This window comes from Branchiostoma floridae, chromosome 10 (genome assembly GCF_000003815.2).
Source record: "Branchiostoma floridae strain S238N-H82 chromosome 10, Bfl_VNyyK, whole genome shotgun sequence".
In the NCBI taxonomy this organism is placed as follows: Eukaryota; Metazoa; Chordata; class Leptocardii; order Amphioxiformes; family Branchiostomatidae; genus Branchiostoma; species Branchiostoma floridae.
Genome location: NC_049988.1, coordinates 15,567,700 through 15,585,948, shown reverse-complemented (window position 1 = coordinate 15,585,948; position 18,249 = coordinate 15,567,700). Strand labels below are relative to the sequence as shown.

Below are 18,249 nucleotides of genomic sequence, written 5' to 3'. Positions count from 1 at the left end.
TCATCTTATCATCTTGTCTTTCTATAGTCCAATTGATCTTTCTAAGTTCTGGCATTATATGTAGGTAAACTATCGTATTTTGTCATGAGTTTTTTCGAATCCTCTTTTGTCACGTGTGCAATGGTCGAGTGGGTAGAGTGTTTCCCCTTGCATTCGGTAGGTCGTGAGTTCGATCCCGGCCGAGTCATACCAAAGACTTTGGAAATGGCACATGCTGCTTAAAGCCTTTCTCTGCTTAGCACTCAGCATTTGGGAAAGAGTATGGGAGTTAAACACACATCACTACCAGCGGATCAGCCCAAGGGCTACAGAAATGGAGATGGGCGCCACCCCTACGCATCTGCTTAGATGTACGGGCAACTTTAACTTTAACTTAACTTTTTGTCACGTGTACTGAGATTTTCTACTAAAAGAGTATCTTGAGAGTTCTTGGTTGTTCACATGAGAGCAACTTGTGGCCATCTAAACCACCATAATGGGCCCTATAACAAGCTTTACCATGACTCGCATTGTAGCATCACTTATGGCTCATCAACGCATGAAACTTTCATGTGACATTAAGAATAAAGTAGCTGCTCCATTAAAATATATTAATAATTAAACTACAACACAATGGGGTGCGGTAAATACATTACATCATCTTCTTAAACGCTCTGTCACCAGAATGTCGAAATATTAATCTTTGATCTGATCATTTATTATTCATATGACAGAGAAAGGTCTTTATGTTCACTATTTAGGTAAAATGTACAAGGCATTTACGACATATAATTCAATTAGCAACTTTATCTAGTTGCCATAAGCAACGATAAACACTTTTTGACGTATTTAGGGCAGTCATTTTGCTGCGGTCACGTAATATGACGTCTGTACATTATGGGCGTGGTCCTTACACTTTGAAACAAAATAAGGCTCTTAATGGCAAATGTTCGCACGTAGCACATTGGCGCGCCAAATCCGTGCGTGTTTTGGGCACACTTTTGTCAGATAAGCCATTATGGGCGTGGTCTTAACATTAAAAAAATACGACTCTTGGTAGCAAATGTTGGAACATAGCTTACATGATCGCACCAAATCCTGGTGTTTTGGCACACTTTTGTCAGATTAGCCGGAGAGGCTCGGTGGGCGTCACTCCGCCGTAAAGGAAAGTCATATAAAGTGCATTTTCGAACGGCATAACGTCGTAGGGCATGGTGAGTATCGAATCCGGTACTTCTTGGTATAAAGATATTGGGCCCAACGCTCTACCAGGTACGCCCCACCAACGCCACACTAACATTCCAAGTGTTATGAAATGGGCAGTAAGTTAAAAAATAGACTCTATCAACAAGTCGTTGTCTTAAAGTTTCCTTATGTGTTTAGTAAAAGTAAGAATTTTGCAAGAAAATGTATCTTTATTAATGGGTCGTTTACTAGAAGATGTCAAACTTTCGCTATCCTTTGGCAGAAAAATATAACAGCGTGTTTTCATGATTTTTACAGTGACGTGATAAAATCATATCCAGTTGCTTGAGTAACTGTTTTTTTTTGCATGTCTTATTTCCTGGATGTCTAATCTTCATCAACGGAAAATAAGATTTTTATTTATCTTTAAAAAAGTTGTACCTCTATAGTCGACGCATCTGGAGCATGTGCTGTGTTGCTCAGTTGACCCGCACCAGCCACCGTCGCACCAACTTCTTTTTGGCGTATCTTGCTACCTGGATGTCTAACATTTATCGAAATAGTAATTTTATTATCAAAAAACTTGTTACGTACCTCTATAGTCGACGCATCTGGAGCAAGCGCAGTGATTCTCGGTGACGCCGCACCAGCCGTTCCAGGAGCAGTGACAAAATCATATCCAGTTTCTTGAGTAACATTTATCGACATAAGAACATCATCTTTAAAAAACTGAAGCCTACCTCGATAGTCGACGCATCTAGAGCATGCGCAGTGATTCTCGGTGACGCCGCACCAGCCGTTCCAGGAGCAGCACGGGAAGGGGTACACGCCCTCCGGGTCCGGGTCACACTCCGCCATGTCCCCGTCTGGTGCCGAGAAGTTAGAGCCGCAACGGAGGTCGGTGCGCCACCGCTGAGCAACGCCTGTCGTAATGGGTAATTCACACGATTAGATATCATCATGGTAACGTCATTTCCACCAAAATTGCATGGCCTCCTTCGCAGACCGAGTCGAGCGAGGCCAGCTTTAATTTATGGGGGTGGGGTAAGCTAGTTCGCTAGTTTAAAAGTTGGCTAAGGTTCTCTAATGCCGGGAAAGGGAGTTTGCCTAGAAGCGGGGGGCACCAGGGCGACCTCGCTTTAAGGCCCTCGTCTCAATTCCACACCGGAGCCCGGCGGGGCAGCTTTTGGGAACAGTTTTGAAAAGCATGATACAAAAGACACCAAATTACACAAGGCGTAAAGAGAATAGCCCGGGTCACACTCCGTCATGTGCCCACGTGGTGTTGAGAAGTTAGAGCCACAGCGCAGATCGGTGCTCCACCGCTGAGCAACGCCTGTCGCAATGGCACGTCTTTGCCCATATGGGCTAAATACAATAGTTACATGAATCGTTTCTGTAAAGCATCTCAACAGAGTCAGTGGGGGAGAAAAAAGAAGAACCCTCATACAACTTCGTTGACAAAATATATTATGCTATGCTATTGTTACATTTATCAATGAAATCTCTTTCCTCTTCCTGAAACAAGATGTATACGATTTGTAGTACAATGTTGTCAGATGATGTCATTATAGATGTACAAATAGCCGTCTGGTGCCGAGAAGTTAGAGCCGCATCGGAGGTCGGTGCGCCACCGCTGACCAACGACTATCGTAATGGGCAAATCACACAACTGAACATCATGATGTGGTCGTGCACCTCGACTCCACCAGGGCGCCGGGTGGAGTGGAGATTCGGGTTTCTATCTTAACCCGCCTATAAAAACGCTTAAAAAAACAACAGGAAACGAAACTCTTAGAGTGTACATGCAGCTAGAAGGGAAATCATCACGGTTCACTTTAGTTGGGGAATCTTTAGAATACACATTAACTTACCAACAGCAGTAATGCACAGGAGCACCAGCCCCCTGAGCTTCATGTTGGATAATCAGGCTCTTCCTGAAGTTTCTTTCGTATCGATGAGTATTCTTCAGCTGCTGCAAAAGTCAATAGACAAGACCACCATACCTATAGCACAGCAAATAGCATTGAAATTTAAGTATATAACTTAAGAGAGAGAGTTTTTTCTTCCTTTATTAATGAAATGCAGGAGAGACATATCCTTTTTACCTATGTACAGTAATAGTAAAAATGATGTGAAGTTAAACTACTCAAATATCTTGAAAATCACATCTCTTTATATCAGATAACACCACATTACGTAAAAATACTTAATAGAACAATTGATCATACAGCGTAGAACATCTTAGAAAAAAGTGGCTAACGTTATTCTAGAGAACATAATGCCACCTACCTCATGAGCAATGGCCGAAACTCCTTGATGTGGACTTCTACCGAGACGATCTTAAAAGTCTGTCTTCAAACACTGTCACTGAGCTCTATACCTCAAGACGTGTACGGATTGCTTGAAGTCTTACGTACGATATGACAATATGGACAAAGAGACTCAGTAAGTGACCATCATGATCATAGCTCCCACGAGAAACGCTATTCTTCTGTTGTACGTGCGGTATCTGGTATCATAGCAACAAATGTTCTTACTAATGGCATCGCGAAAATCGTGTTAAGTGTTCGGGAGACTTGCCTCAATTATTAATCGTTAATGTCCGAAGAGACTGATCCGATGCGGCCAAGTCTTTCATGTGTGTACTTAGCGGACTTGTACGGCACTTTTAGCGAAAATGAGCAATCTAGTAGGACTGCACCTTAAAGTACGTTGATGTTGCAAGTATAATGTAACTAAGCACTATGGAGAACATGCACGGCCAATGAATCATTTAAGGGTTAATGACCTGCCCTAAGGTGTATACGGTGCCACAATTCATGGTCGGTTTCCATAACCACCGAATGAACAACCGAGCGTAGCGAGCTACAAATACAGCTACAAATACAGTATTTTTTGTCAAATGTGACAAGGCCTTTACTCAATTATATTGACTGCAGATATTAAATTGTGATTGCAAATTATTTCCAGTTGTGCGTCAATAAATCAAGTGCGTCATCGAGTACATTGGAGACGATTGGAACAAGGCGTTATCAATTGTACTATAATAAAAGATTCATTGTGTGCCTAGGTGTGGCGTATGGTACGTGTATAAGATGCCACTTTGTTAATTGCTTTGCGATTGCAAATTAGTCACTCTGGTGAACAATGCGCACATTCACCAGCGTTGTGAGGACGGTAGCCTCTACCTCCTCGCTAATTCCTCTGGCATTTAATCTATTTGACCAAATACAGTCCATTTGTTCTGAGACAAACTTTTCTAAAGTAACAGTCAAGTCCAACAGGCACACTCTCGACACAAAATGACTAATAGAGGATTAGTGTTTGTCAATACAAACAAATATATTTCAACAAACATATTCTTAGATAAAGGTAGATAATTATTATGTTGGCTATACATGTATAACATAACGTGGTAACAAGTTACTAACAACTACAAGTTGTAATGGTATCCTACATATTTTAGTTCGATCAAAATACATCATCGATCAATGTTGCAAAATATATCAAAACTTACATGAAATGTACAAAGAAAGCTAAAGACTAGTTTTGACGTATTCTCAACACTAAAATCACAAACATTAGTCAAAGTCAAAAATATAACACATATATATTCACCCGGTTCAAAGTATTAACATCTACTAATGTATATGGTTACTCATATAAATGGTGTTCGCCACCTTTTACTTGTATCAAAATTATAGATTAGTTTCGATATATATTAAAACTTTGGTGAAATGCAAAACAAAACCTACAGATCAACTGACGTAACGATAAAATACATGACAATTGTCGGAACGGGCTAAATTCTATTTGGGTCGTCAAGTTCGTTAAGGAAAACTGCAAATTTGTTCAGATTCTTAGGATCAGGCGCTTCTGTTTTCTTCGGCTTTCGTTTTCTGACCCCCGAAAGAGTATGCTTTGCTTTGTCTACTGTCTCGGAGGTTGAATCCTTTACAAATGCGACCATCTGTAAGTCATCCGTGTTCGGATCCTGACTTTCCTCGGCGTACACATCCATAATAATGGTCATGAACATGCTCAGTAATATGAACTGCATCAAGACCTGGTAGGAGAAGAACATCGCAGGGCCGAGAATGTAATGGCCATCGACGAGAGCATCGAAATCAAAACTACCTAACATCATGGTACACAGGCTGGTCAGACTGGTCAGGATGTTCTTGTAATCCTGGAGTTTGATGCCGAACAGAAGATTCCCCATCTGTGTAAAGGCCATGAGAATGATGCCAGCTATGACGAAGAACTTCATAACTGGATTAAATGACTTTTTGATCGTCATGCTTAGAGCATAAACGTGTGAGTTGAACCGTAAGAGCCGAATGAACTTAAGTGTAGCAAAACAAATGAAAATTGCTAACAGGTACGTGTAAATTTGAAACCAGTTCACTGCGCTTTTGTAGATCTCAAATACGGTGATCCCAGAACTACGCTGTTCAGCGGTTTTGTCGATGATGCCCTGTGCGTTGAAGTAGACTCCAAGGCTGCCAAAACCAAAGACGATGACCGAGAGTTCCAACCAGCTCCAAAACTCACATAGGTACTCAAGTGGCTGACCGTAGAAGCTCTTGGCTTTAACGACACAAAATACAAAACATCAGTTGATTTATGCTAATGGTGTCAGGCGTGTTGGAAATATTTTTACATTTCCTAAGATGCTTTTGGCAGCGCGTTTGAGTCGAGGTGATTTTGTGGTTTGCAAGCTACGGATGGCAAAAAATCATCCACTCGAGCAACGTTAATATCCAGTTTCTTGAGTAACTGCTTCTTGGCGTATCTTATGTCTAATCTTCATCAACCTATGGATGGAGTGTTACGATGTGTATTACTTCATGACCTGTCAAAGAAACTTCTAGATTTTTGAACCCCTGCTGACTTTCCTTGCTACTGCAGTAGAATGTCCACATTTGAATCCTAAAAGTCATCGGAATGAAAACAATGCGCTTTTCTAAAAAAACAATAATAGAACTTAATATTTTGTCTTACCTTCTTTGACGACGAAGAAAAGCAGAAATGCCGCCAGCAAAGCCCGCAGTGCCAGCAGGAGGACGGCATCGTGTTGGATGAGCCTCAGCGACACAACCTCTCCACTGGTAAAGGCAGCTCCGAGCTGAGTGAACTCCACCACTATCGACACCACGGAGAACAGGTTGGCGTGTGGGTTGTAGAGGATCAGCTCTACGAAGACGGCACGGGTTCGCTCGTCCAGCCAGTTGTGCTGCTCCAGGTATGCTGACAAAGCTGCACTCGATGTCATATTCCTCCCAAGTGCTGTTGTGTAACCGCCACCACGGTATGTGCCATGTATTCCGAAGAACGGAAAGCCTGGTAAAGGAAATCAAACGAAATGTCAAAACGTGTTTGGCGTGTGTACATGTTTCTCAAGCTGATAATTTATGTTCACTGTAAAGGCTAGTACAAACAAGCCCATATCTTTACTAGACACATTGATGTCCTTGATAAATATACACTGATTAAATCTTTATTTTCTGCTGATAGATTTAGTGTCATAAGGTCAGTGCATCAACCCCGATACATCAATAGCCAGTGTTCAAAAAGGAATAAAAAGACATTAACTTACTGTCAGTCAGAGACGCAAATGTAAAGTTCCACGGCGTTTCTTGTTCGGTAAGAGGTGGTGGTGTGTCAGTAGAGTTGGCGGTGTTATTGTACGGAATCCATCCCTGTGGTCAAACATATAGATTGCTTCAGATATTCTATTACTAATCTGACTTAAAATTTTGTTTAAAAACTACCAAACAAAGAAGATAACATAGTTACGAAAGTACTGACGGATAGAAAGTCCATAAACATTACTACTTCCTCCTATTGTTGTAGCCTTTTCTAAATTTATAATGACCCAATGGCTAGGACTGTCATGTTTGATTAATGACAAATTCCATCACCCCTGAACTCTACATCCTGTCACTACCGGTTTGACTTTCAGGTGACCCCATCGTCCAACTAATTCCCTACCTCCCTATTGACACTGAATTCAAATAACTGCGGACAGACACCAACCCAAACAAACTCGAACACATTCCCCCGTTCACACAGAGGCAAAGGGCGTTGCCTGGTATGGATTATCGCACCTGAGCATGGGTTTGAGAATGGGTTTGAGAAGCAAACGGGTCCAGAAAAATGACAGCTATTGTCTTTAAAGTTGGGGACAAATGATGACTGGTTTATTCAAACAACAATTCAATATATACATGACCCAGATAGCAGCCCTAAGGCTGAATTGATAGGCACGTTCACATTACAATTTAAATAAAATCTGTTAAAAATATTTACAGCATGTTATCATTAAAACAAGAATTTTACTGAATAACACCATTAAGCAATTAAAAAACTATTCACACAGAGCCATCGTTTAGCAAGGAAACCATATAGTTAATCGGGCTTCTCTTGAAACGAGTAGTATTCGCTTTCAGAGTCTGGAGCCTGTTACTAGACCGAGTCTCTCTACCTGAGATCTCCCCACGGCATGGTGGGAGCCAGTTTCTGTAGATCGGGGATCTCCAGAGGGAGCAAGCATACGTTCTGCACAGTTCTTCTCGTCTCTGAGATGGAAAACACAAGGGTAAAAGATATAGTATCTGACGTCCTTGTCTCTGTAAACGTATATGGAAATTCAGACTTACCTGCATGTAGTCTTCGGTGTCCGCCTTTAGATTGGCGAAAGCGATGGTACATCGTGGTGCAAAGGATGGCATCTGTTCAGGAGTCACGCAGAGTTGACCTGAAGTTAAGATGAACACTACGTTAGGTTTGGGAAGTATTTTCTTTTACTCTCTACGGAGAAAACAGTAGCCCTGTATTATATTGTAGATGCCTGCAATGATCATAAAGTTATAAGACAAACTCTTCCTTACCTGGTACCAGACGGACCTGTCTAAGTTGTGCCGTGCCGAGTTGATGAGTTAGCATGTCCGGAAGTACCATATCACTGGGGTAGGCTTTCCCGTTGTACCAGTCTTGTGAGTGTGTGGCTGGAATCAGACTGTCTGTTACCCATTCCCAGAATGAAGGGATGTCCTTGATCTGGAAGGGAAAATTATATCTGTGTTGGTAGAATCCAGACTTGTACAATTTGACCTTTGTTCCAACGCAAAAGCGACACCATAAATTTTTCGTTGATTTCGCCGGCCTTCATCAGATTCAAGGCTTTCCCAGCCAGTGAATGAGACATCTGATGATGGTCAGCGAAAACGACTGAAAACTCGTGTTTTTTTTTGCGTTGGAACAAAGCTCAAATTTGACAACAAAATTCACCTGACTCCAAACATGGTCTTTTGAATTTCTTGTGTTGCTCATTATTCTGCATTTGAATTTTCTAGTTAATCATGTTTTCCTGCTTTCCTGTGGGACTTTTGACCAGGCCAAACCTTTGGTAACAGCTTCGAACCTGAACACACACCTAAACAAACAAAATGGGCCAAATCAGTCTACCCATTCTACAAGTCTCCTGTTACACGATTTTCGCCTCACATCCCACCAATTTGGACTCGGTCCAGCTGGAAGAAACTTACATACAGCAAGCTAAACAAATAAACCGAAAATACTGACACCTGGAACTCACCAACAATATGTAATTTTCTTGATGTTTGACTTACATCTGGAAGCTCTTCCGCGCTTCCAAACACGTGTTCCTTGACGTTCTGTGTCATGTAGAAGGCCAGCGGGCTCCGTTCTTGGTACGCCGTGAGCATGATCACGGTCACGAACAGGCCGAACACGAGCACCTCCAGCACAGCCGCACGGCGTTTGCGTTTCTCTGCGCTCCTGGCTCTTGCTTCGGCTAGTTCCGACTCATCTGGTGGTGATGTGGTCCGCTCTTCATCTGGAGGCTGATATTTAAAACAATTTGTAGAGTCAATGTGAAACAGACAAGATACGCTGTGCAAGAAGAAATATACGACTAAAGCAAGGTACAAATTAAACAACTCATACAGTATTGGGAGGGGGCGGCTTACTTTAGAATCGGGAGCATACTTTGGTGCTCGGCCCATCCCCATGTAGCGCATCCAGCCAGTTGCACTGCCAAACCGACGACTCGACTGAACTTCGTCAAACTGTTGGGAAGAGGAACTCAGCTTCGTAAAGTGGAGCATGGATTCTCTCTCTCTTCAACTTCTCTGTCTCTCTCTCAGTTATTGAAACTGCACAAAAACAGCAGATCCATGCGTGTTCTTTGTTGATAGCATGTTAGATTACCTGAATTTCGGGTTTTAAATATTCCTCGTCCTCTTCCAATGGCGCAGGTCGTGGATCTTCGTCTTCGAAAGGTTTCTACGTCATAACACATACAAAAGTAGCCAATGTTGATTGTTGCCATTTCTACCTAATGTTACTGACGTCCTTGCAGTCATCTTAAAGATATCAACCTATTGCAACGTCTGAGTTTGCAGGAATTTTTGATTTGAAGGTAAAGGGACTCTTTAAAACCACAGTAAGGTGAGCTTACCCTCGTCAACAAGGCAAACATCATGGCAAACAACATCAGCTTGAAGGGTTGCACCAGGAAAAGGTCGGTGAAAAAAGACGTCACGAAGGTGAAAACCCAGGCTTCTGCCTTCGCCCTGCCGAAGCTCAGCGTGTACAGAACTGTGAAGAAGGCAGCCACAAATCCAGTCGACCACACAAGCAGCCAACCTGCAATATTTCATTTCAAATATTTCATTTAAAACTTTAGGTTTAGATAGACAATCAGTTCAATACAATGACCATAAGGATAGCCTAGGATGATTGCTGGGTGAAATAGTCTAAAATTGTTGATAATTCTAGTTTCATGGGTCGACAATTTGAAGAGAACTTTCGTCTTTCTCCTCCCAATTTTAACCGTTCCATAATGCGGCGTAAAACAGTCTGTACTCACCTAAATACACAACCCACCAGGGAAGTGTAAACTTCTTCTCTGGCACAGACCTCTCTTCGTTGCCTTTAACGGTTCTATCATTGTCGACCTTCACTGTCGGTTGAACATTACTCGCGGCAATGTCATTGTTTTTCTTGATCCTCAAACCGACGGATGGTCTATCGGCTGGACAATAACCGTATGGTGTGTTTAGAACATTGAACGAGAGAGCTTCGTTGCTCTTCGGTGTGTTCCTCGAGCATTCAATGGTACTGTTAGTTTGTTGGGAATCTAGATTCTTCCTGCTGGTGTTTGTTTGTGGTCTGTTCGCCGAGTTGCGAAAAAAGAAGACGATGAGAAGGTTGACTGGAAGGACTATAGCTGCACTCTGTATGCCGATCATTAGCTGAAAAAAAGAGAGAAAAAACGTGTTGTGTAAATCATTTGATAGCTATTATATCATCAAAAGGAAATGGACATTTCAATGTAAATACGATTTTGCTAATTGCGCGTAATTGTCATACCTGAGGTAGAGAAATCGGAGGTTTGATCTCCAAACCAGCGAAACTGAGCGGCTCGGGAGGGTCGAAGTCGTCCCCGCGGCCGAAGAACATGATGTTGGTGAGCATGGTGCTGTAGAGCAGCGTCAGGCAGCAGGACAGGCGCTGGACACGAGTGAACGGGCTCCGGGCAGGGCGGCCGGCAACGGAGAACCACAGGTGACCATCGTTCATGTCCCTGATTGGCATTGATTAGTGTCAATCGTTTTTGAATCCCACAAAAGATTAAGCATAGTTGTTAGTTGTTATTGGTTGCCATACATTGTACCCTGTGCGATTGTTGACCAATAAACTCATTCATATAATAGCATGAATATTAATGTCTAAACTTAAATGAACGTTAGACATTCAGTGAAACAATATTTAGAGACAAATCAATATCTACACTGGACTAAATATGGAAATTACATGCTAAGCCTGTGTTTCTAGCTACACGTTATACGTACTTGCATTGACTGTTCTGTCAAGTTCATTCTAGTGACGCTGAAGAAGAATTATTGAAGTCAGTCGAAACGTCCTATAAGAAGTTAAATCCCCGGCTTATTCAGATATTGATTTGTCATTAAATATCGTTTAACTGGATATCTAGCCGTCATATACGTTAATATTCTTACAGTAATTTGAGGATCCAGTATCACGTCTTCTCAAAAAGATACAGCAACGTGATTTTTACAGGAGATGCAGTGATGGTTACCTAGAGCTTTTTGCAAGAAAAACGTTTCTAAACTTTGTCAAGTCCTCCAGTGTCGCCATGGGAATGATGCGGTGAATCTCGCCGTCATCTTCGTCTAAAGCAAGCCATCTGCAATGTAAACACATTCATCGATAAGACAAAAAAACGAAGATACCATCCTTCTGAGTAAATAAGATTCAATAAGGCAAATTATTCAGTCGGCCTTTGACCCAGTGCGGACGCCACACAAAAAATGACGTGTCTGGAGCGTTCGATCAGATAGCTGAAGAATACGGAGAGATTCAGTAGAAGGTTCCGGTGAGCAAAATGTATTGGAAAAAGTTTGAATTTCTCATTATGTAAATTTACCAACAACGCAAATTATGTACAGCACATGTGATTTGTAACCAGGTATCCCTTTCATTTTCTCAGGGTAAGATTATGTGGTTCAGGAAATTCAATATCGAGGAAGTCCAGGTAACTTTGATACCTGTTTGCCAGGAAGTAGGTTGTTTCGTTGTTTCCTCTGTTGACGACAATCACTTGGTTAAGGAACCTGTTGTTGCGAATAATACAATCATTCACCAATTGAAACATTGTCTTTGATCTTCATCACCTTCGAACAATTTATAAAAGTCATAGACATTCAGATTTGAAACATCATTATAATGTCCTTGGTATAATCGCTGTAAAACATTAAAGGCATTACATTGTCCTTGATATTATCAGACAAACACATAAAGGAACAGAGAAATGGAACAAGTATCATAACTTGATTGCAATGATTTATCCGTATACTTGAACAGGTTACATCGGATTGATTTTTAGAAAGACTGACTACAACTGCAGGGTGTTCAGAACACGGTTGACTGTCACTTACCATGCTGGGCTGTACCCGGCGTTGTTATGCCAGACTTGCATGTGAGTCAGCCCCCCTAACGGCTGTTCCGTGGAGACTAGGAAAGAATCCACACTGCCCTTTTCGAACAGCATCCTCTTCGGGTCTCTGAACGTGATGGTGGGGCTACTTTTCTTAAAGCCGTGCAGGACGATGGAAATCTGCAATATGCATCAACATAAACACGGAGCGTCTGCTCAAACCAGCACAGGGGCGCAGCCTAAAGAGTCACCACCTCAAATCCCATAAAATAAACACCAGGACAGACTTTTACAAGTATGCATTTCCCCCGTGCAATTCGCCAGTGGAACGCCCTGCTTGGCACGAATCTGGCGGCTCCCACCGTTGACCCACCATTCATTATCATATAGCATTATCATATAGCACTGTGTAAAACATACAAAATATCTTGTCTATTAGAATTTCTACTAAGAAACACCTACCTCTGCAGTTGTCCCAGCATTGCCCTTGAAGCCCGTGTAGACTGTGATCAAATACTGACAGTCTCTGCGGGGGTTCAGTCTATGGCCAGGCAGGATCCAAACTCCAACCTGTTTGGTAATTAAACTTTTGTAAGTCATCATAGCTATGTCATACGGTTACAAATGATGGTAGAAGGAATAAATAACATTGCGTTTGCAATGTTCAGGTACTGTGTATTTTGGTTCGTGTTTGACACTGTGAAGTTACGTGTTATTTAACTTGTATGTTTCTCTTTAACAGAAATGTCTTAGAAGAACACCGTAGAGGCAAAGGCACAGTTAACTGACAACATAGTCAGAGATGAAAGTGCAGTGACAAGTAAACTTTTGTACGATGCTTGGTCTATAACCTATTATCAATACGTACTTGATGCATTGAGAATCCAAAGTTAGCAAACACTACGGACGATGAAAACAATCTTTGCTTTTCGCTCATTACCTTGGTTAGATCTTTCCTATCTTCCTTCCTCGAAAACAGGAGGAGGAACAGATATGACCCGAACACTGCCAGCACCAGGACGAGTCCGGCTGGGTTCTCCAGGACGTTCGCGGACAGGGCCTCCTGGATGTCGAGTATGTTCGGCGCCACGAAGCCTGAGAACTTGGTCAGATGGTCGCATCGACAGTGCATGTGGGTCATATTGGACATCGCTCCAGCCTAGGAGTTAATAGCATGAATATGAAGTGCCGACATGTAGATAAATGCAGCCGCCTTCAATATTGAGCTTATTATCATGTCCTGAAGACCTTAATGGCGTTATCTTCCAGGGCCCAGCTGCAAATGTTATATATATTACAAGCATTATCGCTCCCTCCTCACACTATGTAGCTATGACCTCAATGACTTTGCGGCTGTGAGTCACTGATGTATATATGTGATGTAGCTATTGGTGTATTTGGTGTGTCATATGTAGTCCTTGGTACTGCACCAAGGTGCTAGCTTAGCATAGACAGTAGGCATAGAAAAAGCCCCATTACTTTCAATACCCTTTGAAATTCATCTGTTGCATACATATGTATCGTCCTTAATTGTTGATTGTATTTTCTCTATCGATGTCGTTTTGTATTTGTATTGCCTAAAATCACGTACTTCAGTCAGTCTTACAAATGCATTAGTTGGCTGCAATATTGTTTTATTGAACCACCATACCGATGTCTCTCAATAAACCTATTTACATAGAGCTTCATAGCATTATCTCATTGATGACATTGATTCAATTGCTAGCAAGCATCATATCGTGCTAGCTAGGGGAAAAGACCTACACTGCAGCCGTCGCTTTGCCATAGGTGAATGGGTTCCTCAGCGAAATAAACACAGGACGTCTCAAACACGGTCAGATTAAAGTCGACAACGTCTTCACTTCCTACATCCAGCTCAGAGCCAAACTGCACTCCTGAGATGGAACACAAACATGATAAACATTTGGGCTTCGTCGAATGTGATCTACTTGGGAGACCAAGTACTAGTTTTATGTAACATCATTAATGAAAAAAATCTTACATTGAGTTGCTCTAAGTACGCACGCGGAGCGAAATTCATCGTGGTTGATATGTCAAAGGTGACGGCATTCTTTTCTTGCATGCCCATTGTCTCGATCTGAATAACAATACCCAGACGTGCTTTGATTGTGTCTAAGTGGCCTACATCTTTCACATAATACCCACATTGCATTTCACTGCAGTGAGCACTTGAATCCTAATCATGAACCACCTTATAAAGACACATGTATCTGTCATAGTAGAGAATGGAATCCAGGGGAGTCTCCGATTCTCCTTGGAGAGATTGGGATTTCAACAAAATTAACGTAGGATTCCAATTTTTCCCATGTGAGGTTAAAATTCCTTAAAGAATTTGGGATTGTCCAAAGACCGACTGAAATTCCACGAGATTGCTCGGATTTTTCGATCTTTCCTAGGACAGGTTGTAATTCCAATCTGTCCTAGGGCAATCCGAGATTCTCCTGGTTCCCAAGCTCTACTGTGACACATAGTGACATACCGACGTAATACTTGGTCATGTTCACAACGTCAGCACTCCCTGGTAGATGCCACATGTAGGGGTCGGCAGTTAGGAAAGTGTTGTTTATCCACTTTATTGAGAAGAGTTGCTCATCGGGAACAGGCAGCGTTGTTGTCCAGTTGTAGTTGTCTGTCGTGGGCGGCACGTGCTTGCTCAGGTACATTGTGACAGGTTGTGGGTAGAGGACATTGTTGAACTCTACCACGATTCCAAAAGACGACATGTTCTTCTTGGCGAAGAATGGAAATGTCTGTAATCAGAAAAACAAAAAAGAAAAAAAAATCTGTGCAAATAGCAACAAACAAGCTATAAGCTACAGTATTTGAGGCCCTGGGTTCACATCCTGCATGCTACTGATTTGGTACCCTTGGGAAAGGCACTTTCATCACTTCATGCAGGTTTTAAAATGGGTACCTTACTTCGGTTGGGGAGGGAAAGGGCAGTGGAAAGAGAGGGTTGGGCTCCGCCTCCCAACACCGCGCCCTAACAAACAAACAAACAAACAAACAAACAAACAAACACACCAAATAATTGCAATGCCTCTGCTTTCTTGAAGGCAATAATCCTGATTTTGTTCAGACTATAATTAGAATCATTTAAAGAAAGTTTGATCAGCATACCGATAACTCCCCAAGTGGAGCTGCACTGTTGAAGATGTACACGACGTCGTCCAGACTTTTGTTCTCTCTGCGCGTCAGGATGTCGATGGGTTCTCCCAGGTTGGAAACAGGAAGTGTTCGGTTTGCGCATTTCACGCTGAGTCCAGGGATGTCGGCTTGGATCACATTGGAATTGTTGGAGTACTCGAATGGGTTGAAATTGGACTCGTAGAACTGCGATGAAAGGAATTTATAATAACTAAACCAATTAATCAATTAATCAAGAAATAAATCAATAGTAAATCATATTCCGAATATATCGTCGATTGAAAAATGAAAGAGGAATAGCCACAAAGGTTACAGATAATTAAAGCAAGATTGTGCCTTAGAATGCTGTATGCATATAAGTACAAATATGGAAAATACACCTCTGATTCGTTGAAGGCACTTGACATTAAAAAAACACAGTCAAATCTGGCTTTACAAAAGAATGTGAAGTTCTTACTGTGTTTTGCAAACTCAGATTAAGCATACTTACCTGTCGCCTAACCCACCCTGTCTGCCTACCATTGTCTTCAAAGACAGAGGACAGTAGTCAAACCCTGGCACTACTAAGACTATTTCAGTACGCTGAACCTGTGGCAGCATACTTACCTGTACTCCAACAGTATCTCCTGGAGGGCACTGATCTCCGATAAGTGGGGGTAAGGATTCCACACGTATGAGGCAGTCACTTGCTTCTCCGACCTGGTAAACCTTTTCTGTTGGGATGCTTAGATTCTGCCGTTGAATCCTTATATGCAACTGAAAGAAGATGATTTCAAATATTTTGGATCAGGACTAGCACAAAATCATCTGCATGTCACTTTAATCTGCAAGGCTATTTTCAAATGCATTGGTCCTTATAAAAGTATACACAGATCTACTATGAGCAATTATGTAACAAGCAACAGCAGACGTTCAAGACACATACAACATACATTACATGTTTGGTAGCTAGTTGTATTACCATATGATTGCGGGAGGAATGATCTTAAAGTACATTTGATTGTAGCTTTTTAATTTCTCTACCTGTGATGTTTGTTAGTTAGTAACATTGCCATAATATTGCAGGAGGTGTAATCTTAGGGAACATTTAATCGTAACGTTAATTGTATAAGTTCTCTACCTGTGATGTGTAAAAATCTGCAAACATCTCGTCATCCTCAGGATCCGTGAACTCCGGCATCAAGGCGTTCAGCATGATGTCATCGAGCACATCAAGAGCTTCAAACCCGACTGTCGTGGCAAGCTTACTCTGAAAGATCAGGAAAAATATCGATATACTTGTACTTTTATATCGCTTGATTTTTTCTCTACCGATGTTTTCGCAGCTGCTCTGCTGCCTTCATTACTTAAGACCAAAGTAAATTTTTCGCCTTGTATTGTGAATGCCTTTATCTTGTCGTACAGTTCACAATACGGGATGGACAATTCATGAAAATTTCACTTCGCTGATGAATACAGCAGAACAGCTGCCAAAATGTTGACTGAGAAAAAATATGGTTGTGTATCTAAGAAAAACATTCTGAACCATTTGATTGACCAACTAATAGAACAAACTATTGACGGATCATGCAAAACTCATCACTGATTAGATGGCCGTTCAGATGGAAAGTGATGCATTGAGGATTTGACAATAATGATATTTAACAAAGTATCATATGAATATATATCCACATAAATCCATATTTACCATTTCCATCATTCATTTAATTTGCATTGTTTCATTTGAAATTCGGCCCAATGTGGCTAGAGGGAGTACTCTTTGTATCTAAGATAGACCAATGAAAAATAGCTAACGGAACTAACACTACAGTGGATCAGTGTATTCTTAGATGAAATCCTACTCTTTAATGAAGTCTGTAGTAATGGCCAATATATTCTTGGCGTGCGGCTCATTTTGAAGTACATGGCTTATGACAAGATACAAGGTTGTGAGGGAAGTACCGCTTCTAAGACGTCAGAGTACGTGCTTCCTGCCTCTCGTTCCGATAAAGACTTGGTCTGGGAAGTCATGAAAATATTGACCACCGCTGTGAACAAAGGCCGAGGTGTGCATCAGTGTTATTTGTACAGTGGCAACAGCACACAAACAACGGAACGAGAAATAAGATAACATGCATGTCACTATTGAAATATGACAAATTCTAGAAAAGAATTAAGTATCACCGTGATTGATTCTTTTAGCTATTTATTCAGCCATAGAAAACGTTGAATGAGCGATCGAGAGTGAGTGGTTGAGTCATTGAGAGAGGGAGGGAGGGAGTGGGCTTGATTGAGCTAGTGAGTGAGTGAATGAATGAGTTAATAGATTTGTGAATGGATGTAAGGCTCTCCTCACTCACTCACTATCCGTCAAACACTCACTATCCGTCCCATCTAACTGACCTGAAAACAAAGACCCAGCAGCCCTGTTCACGGCCCTAACAGGAAGTATGGTGCTGTTTCCCGATATCTGCCTGAGTCTCTCAAATGTCCACTTCAGAACAGATGAGGTGAGGACCTAAATGAAAGCATTAATCAACAGGACCAACGTCTTGAATGTAACTCAAAAAAGTAAGATACGTTTGATAATCAACTGTGATATCAGCGCTTCTTGGCAATGGGTTTGTTCAGATTTACAATTAGCATGTATATTGCTGCTTCTCTCCAGCATAATAACTGGGTAAAAACTACAGGACACACGTGACCAAAGCATCTACAGAATAAACATACATGTACGTAAAATTGACAAGTGAAAGATACGTCTCATCATCGCCCACTGTATTCTGCCTCTACAGTCTTTGAAGAGTCGTCTACTAGAGAGCAAAGGTAGAGAACAACTTAGCAAACAATTAAGTAATTTATCATCCATCTCACTCCGGGGCATGCCCCTACTACTCTTTTTTGAAAGGCTCATCCAAATACATGCAAACATATGCATACTGACAAAT

General features: G+C 41.6%; 3 protein-coding genes across 3 annotated transcripts in view; all 3 read right to left on the bottom strand.

Moving 5' to 3' along the window:
* LOC118424958 overlaps window positions 1-3,081 on the bottom strand; it is a 49,519-nt gene extending 46,438 nt beyond the window's left edge. Inside the window, exons 1-2 of the mRNA XM_035833766.1 lie at window positions 3,039-3,081; window positions 1,905-2,087 (exon numbers count right to left, since the gene is read on the bottom strand). Coding sequence (XP_035689659.1) covers window positions 1,905-2,087; window positions 3,039-3,081 — 226 coding nt within the window. The remainder of the gene's footprint in view (window positions 1-1,904; window positions 2,088-3,038) is intronic.
* Window positions 3,082-4,655: 1,574 nt separating this feature from the next.
* On the bottom strand, window positions 4,656-6,504 carry LOC118424502 (polycystic kidney disease 2-like 1 protein). The gene is made up of 2 exons (XM_035833081.1): window positions 6,172-6,504; window positions 4,656-5,757 (listed from the first exon to the last, which is right to left on the bottom strand). The coding sequence occupies exons 1-2, from the start codon at window positions 6,440-6,442 to the stop codon at window positions 4,970-4,972; spliced, it is 1,059 nt and encodes a 352-aa protein (XP_035688974.1). The 5' UTR covers window positions 6,443-6,504; the 3' UTR covers window positions 4,656-4,969.
* A 1,146-nt stretch (window positions 6,505-7,650) lies between these two features.
* LOC118424957 (polycystic kidney disease protein 1-like 2) lies at window positions 7,651-15,806 on the bottom strand. Its single transcript, XM_035833765.1, has 18 exons — window positions 15,780-15,806; window positions 15,296-15,508; window positions 14,655-14,925; window positions 13,919-14,049; window positions 13,095-13,313; window positions 12,617-12,724; window positions 12,156-12,334; window positions 11,766-11,831; window positions 11,297-11,404; window positions 10,602-10,780; window positions 10,064-10,228; window positions 9,653-9,840; window positions 9,403-9,477; window positions 9,162-9,260; window positions 8,802-9,035; window positions 8,061-8,229; window positions 7,830-7,927; window positions 7,651-7,746 (listed from the first exon to the last, which is right to left on the bottom strand). Exons 1-18 carry the CDS (start codon window positions 15,804-15,806, stop codon window positions 7,651-7,653), a joined length of 2,625 nt encoding a protein of 874 aa, XP_035689658.1.
* Window positions 15,807-18,249: the final 2,443 nt, after the last annotated feature.